A 3624-nucleotide genomic window follows, 5' to 3' on the forward strand; every position below is an offset into this window, starting at 1 on the left:
AATGTTTTTTGTATTTTTAGTAGAGACGGGGTTTCACCATGTTGACCAGGATGGTCTCGATCTCTTGACCTCGTGATCCACCCGCCTCGGCCTCCCAAAGTGCTGGGATTACAAGCTTGAGCCACCGCGCCCGGCCAGTTTTTATATTTTTTATAGAGAGACAGTCTCCCTATGTTACCCAGTTTCATCTCAAACTCTTGGGCTCAAGTAATCCACCCACTTTGGCTTCCCAAAGTGCTGGGATTACAGCTGTGTGCCACTACACCCAGCAAGTAGGGATCATTTAGATATAACTGGCAACACAGGGCCACAGTCTGAGCTTTGGGATTCATGCTTCACTGTTCTTATACTATGCTGCCTAAACTTGTAATGATAATTCTAAGGAAAGGGTGTTTAGATTATCTGTGATGTTTTCAGATCTTTAAAAACTCACTTTGAAGAATGCAGATAAAGCAAAAGGAGTGTTTTTATATACTTTTGCAATATCCTTTTCTCCATGTGATTGTCAAAAATTTTCTACTAAGAATTTCCGTACTGAGAAAGTCATGTAGTAGAATGTGACAAACTTAAATTTTATTTTTCTACAGTTTCTACAGCAGTATAATCACTACAAATCCAATGTGGAGATTTTCAAATTGCAACCAAATAAACCCAGCAAAGAACTAGCAGAGCTGGTGATGTTTATGGCACAGGTAAGAAGATAATTTCTTAAATAAAGACCAGTGTTACACACAGTTGCTGAATATTTTTTCCACTGGTACTCAACCTTATTCCACTCTGGAATGGGAACTTTAATTATTTCTAACTTTCTCTTTTTGCAAATTTTATTTTCTCCCTATCATGAGTTAGAGGATGCCACTAGATCTTTTTGCATAACTAACTAGGACAAAACTTTAAGACTATTTTTTTCTTCAAATTCATCATAAAAGCAGATACTAAATCATGTCATAAATATTACTAACACTAGAGAAATTATGGTAAGCGTTGGAGAAATTCCATGTAGAAGGTTGTTGGAACCGTCTACTTCTATGAAACATAGCCTTTTATTCTCCTTTTGCAGAACATCCTAAATGTGTGCATCTGATTATAGGAGAGAAAGAGAGAAACTTCAGAAGAGCCTTTGCTTTGTTACAGATTAGTCACTGCTACCCAGAATATCTAAGTAATTTTCCTCAAGAGGTGAAAGATCTTCTATCCTGCAATCATACCGTATTGGATCCAGATCTTCGAATGGTAGGACCAGTAGTTGGATGAATAAATTGTGCTGTGTTCATGTGTGGTGTGCTCATATATATTTAAATGAGAACAGCCTCTCAGCTAAATATCTTTGGAAATGTAAATTATTATCTTTTCCTAAAAAATCCTTCTATGGCTTCTCATTTATACTTAGAGTAAAACTGAAACTTGATAACCTGGCTCAAAAGTGCCTGCATGATCTGCTTCCTGCCTATGTTTCTGATCTCATGTCCTTTTCAGCTACACTGTGATCTTTCTGTTCTTCCAGCACACTGACCCTACAGGATGCTCTTTAACCTTTTGAGCTGGTCCTTCAAATCTCATATGCATGAAGAATCCTAATTACAACTTGTCATTTGTATAATGCTTAAATTAGTAAACTTATCCATTAGACAGTCAGTTTGCTCATCTCATCATTGTCCCTTTAGTGGTTGAGGTTGGGTCCTGGCTGAGATTCCCTTTACCAGGCCCCATATACCCATTTCCCCCACTTGTGAATGTCAGCTGCTGGTGGCCCTCAGCTGCCCTTTCTCTGGAACATTGTCCTCAGCTAAATCTGAGTCCTACTGCCTGGGAGGGGTCCTCCTACCAGTAGCCCACAGCCCATTATCATGTGGTACAAAAGCCCAGCCTGTTACCTCAGGGTGGCTCTGACTCCATTGCAGGATGTGCTCCAGTGCTTTCCTGTGATGGGGCTAAAGCTAGTCTCTGGTCTAGGACACATCCTTGCTTTGGTTTGCTTTTCTCTGCACTATCCTCCTTCCTTGACTTCCCTTCTGAGAGCATACCCCCAACAAGTCACCTGTAATGAATCAATCTCTGTTTCTAAGGAATCCAACCTAAGACACTTCCAAATTTAAAACATCTGCTTTTCAAACCTGTTTACAACAGATAAGTACACAAATATGATCACAAAACTTACTAATATCCTATACCAAAACTTGTAGAAATGCTGTCTTTGTTTTCTATTATATTTTCTCAGGCTTTTTATATTTCTATCCTTTTTATACTACTTTAAGATTTTGATAATTCGATTCGACCAAAAAGAAAAAGAATACCATCTCAGACAAGCCAAGGTTACGGGTTCTGAGTTGTCAACTGATTGACACTCAGCTGGTATGTGGGACCTGGCAGCACAGCCCAAGGGACCCCGAACTTGAACCACTAGTCTGAAGGCTTTTACCTGTGTCATGTTACTCTTGAAGTCCTTGTAGGTTGATATTTTGAGTATAGAGGCTTCATGGCTTTCCAAGTAATTAGGATTTCTTTAAGTTTTATTTTCCTGGCAGCACCCCACCAAACTGGTCTGTGGGCTTTTTTTTTTTTTTTTTGAGATGGAGTCTCGCCCTGTCACCAGGCTGGAGTACAGTGGCACCACCTTGGCTCACTGCAGTCTCCACCTCCTGGGTTCAGGCTATTCTCCTGCCTCAGCCTCCTGAGTAGGTGGGATTACAGGCAGGTGCCAGCATACCTAGCTGTGTTTTTGTTTTTGTTTTCACCATGTTGGCCAGGATGATCTTGATCTCTTGACCTTGTGATCCACCCACCTTGGCCTCCCAAAGTGCTGGGATTATTAAATCAATAAATGTGTCAGGTGCACCTATAGTCCTGACTGCTCAGGAGGCTGAGGCAGGAGGATTGCTTGAGGTCAGGAGTTTGAGGCTGAGGTGTGATATGAGCATGTCTGTGAATAGCCACTGCACTGCAGCCTAGGCAACATAGCAAGACCCTGCCTCTAAATTTTTTTAAAAATTGAAAGTCTATGTATATTTATTTATGGTGCTTTATGATGGTTAGTAGGTTTTAAAACAATAGAGATTTCCTTTGCTAGGAGTTAAAGCATTGAATCTGTATAGTTAACATTGCTCTTTAGAGGAAGCTTAGAATACACTGGAAGAAGCTCTTTTCAATGGTTATTGGGATAACCACCAATTCTTAGCAACCGCTGGGCTTTCTTTCTACCTGGTGTATTTGCTATTTTTCAAAGACTTTTTGAATCATTCCGAAGTTTTTGTTTACTCTGCCGTGCTTACACAGATAGAAACAGATTGCATTTCTTTTTGGAAAAAAACCAAAATATCCATATATACTAATTCCTACCTACTTAATAAAATCAATAAAAATCAAATTTTATGTGTTTCTTTGACATTATAACTACCTTTTTATATACTTTAAAACTTTTTTTGAGCATTATTATTTTAGTTATGTTCAGATTGTCACCAGCTGGCCAGGGGGAGCTTCTTAGTCCATCTAGCAATTTGTCTGATTTTGTTTTTTTAGACAGGGTCTCACTCAGCTTCCTCGGGCTGGAGTATACTGGTACGATCTTGGCTCACTGCAGTCTCAAGCTTCTGTGCTCAAGCAGTCCTCCCACCGCAGCACCCCAAG

The 3624-nt window shown here is 39.8% G+C and overlaps 1 protein-coding gene across 3 annotated transcripts in view; it reads left to right on the plus strand.

Annotated features, from left to right (window-relative positions):
- Positions 1–3624, plus strand: part of SDAD1 (SDA1 domain containing 1) — a 36342-nt gene that overhangs the window by 8809 nt on the left and 23909 nt on the right. For 2 of the 3 annotated variants that reach the window (XM_017514811.2, XM_017514808.2), the window contains exons 2-3: positions 588–692; positions 1135–1233. In XM_017514811.2, coding sequence (XP_017370300.1) covers positions 588–692; positions 1135–1233 — 204 coding nt within the window. Of the gene's footprint in view, positions 1–587; positions 693–1060; positions 1234–3624 lie in introns of those variants that run through there. The other variant, XM_017514809.2, reaches the window with a different exon arrangement.

Source organism: Cebus imitator, unplaced genomic scaffold, assembly GCF_001604975.1.
Source record: "Cebus imitator isolate Cc_AM_T3 unplaced genomic scaffold, Cebus_imitator-1.0 Scaffold537, whole genome shotgun sequence".
Classification (NCBI taxonomy): Eukaryota; Metazoa; Chordata; class Mammalia; order Primates; family Cebidae; genus Cebus; species Cebus imitator.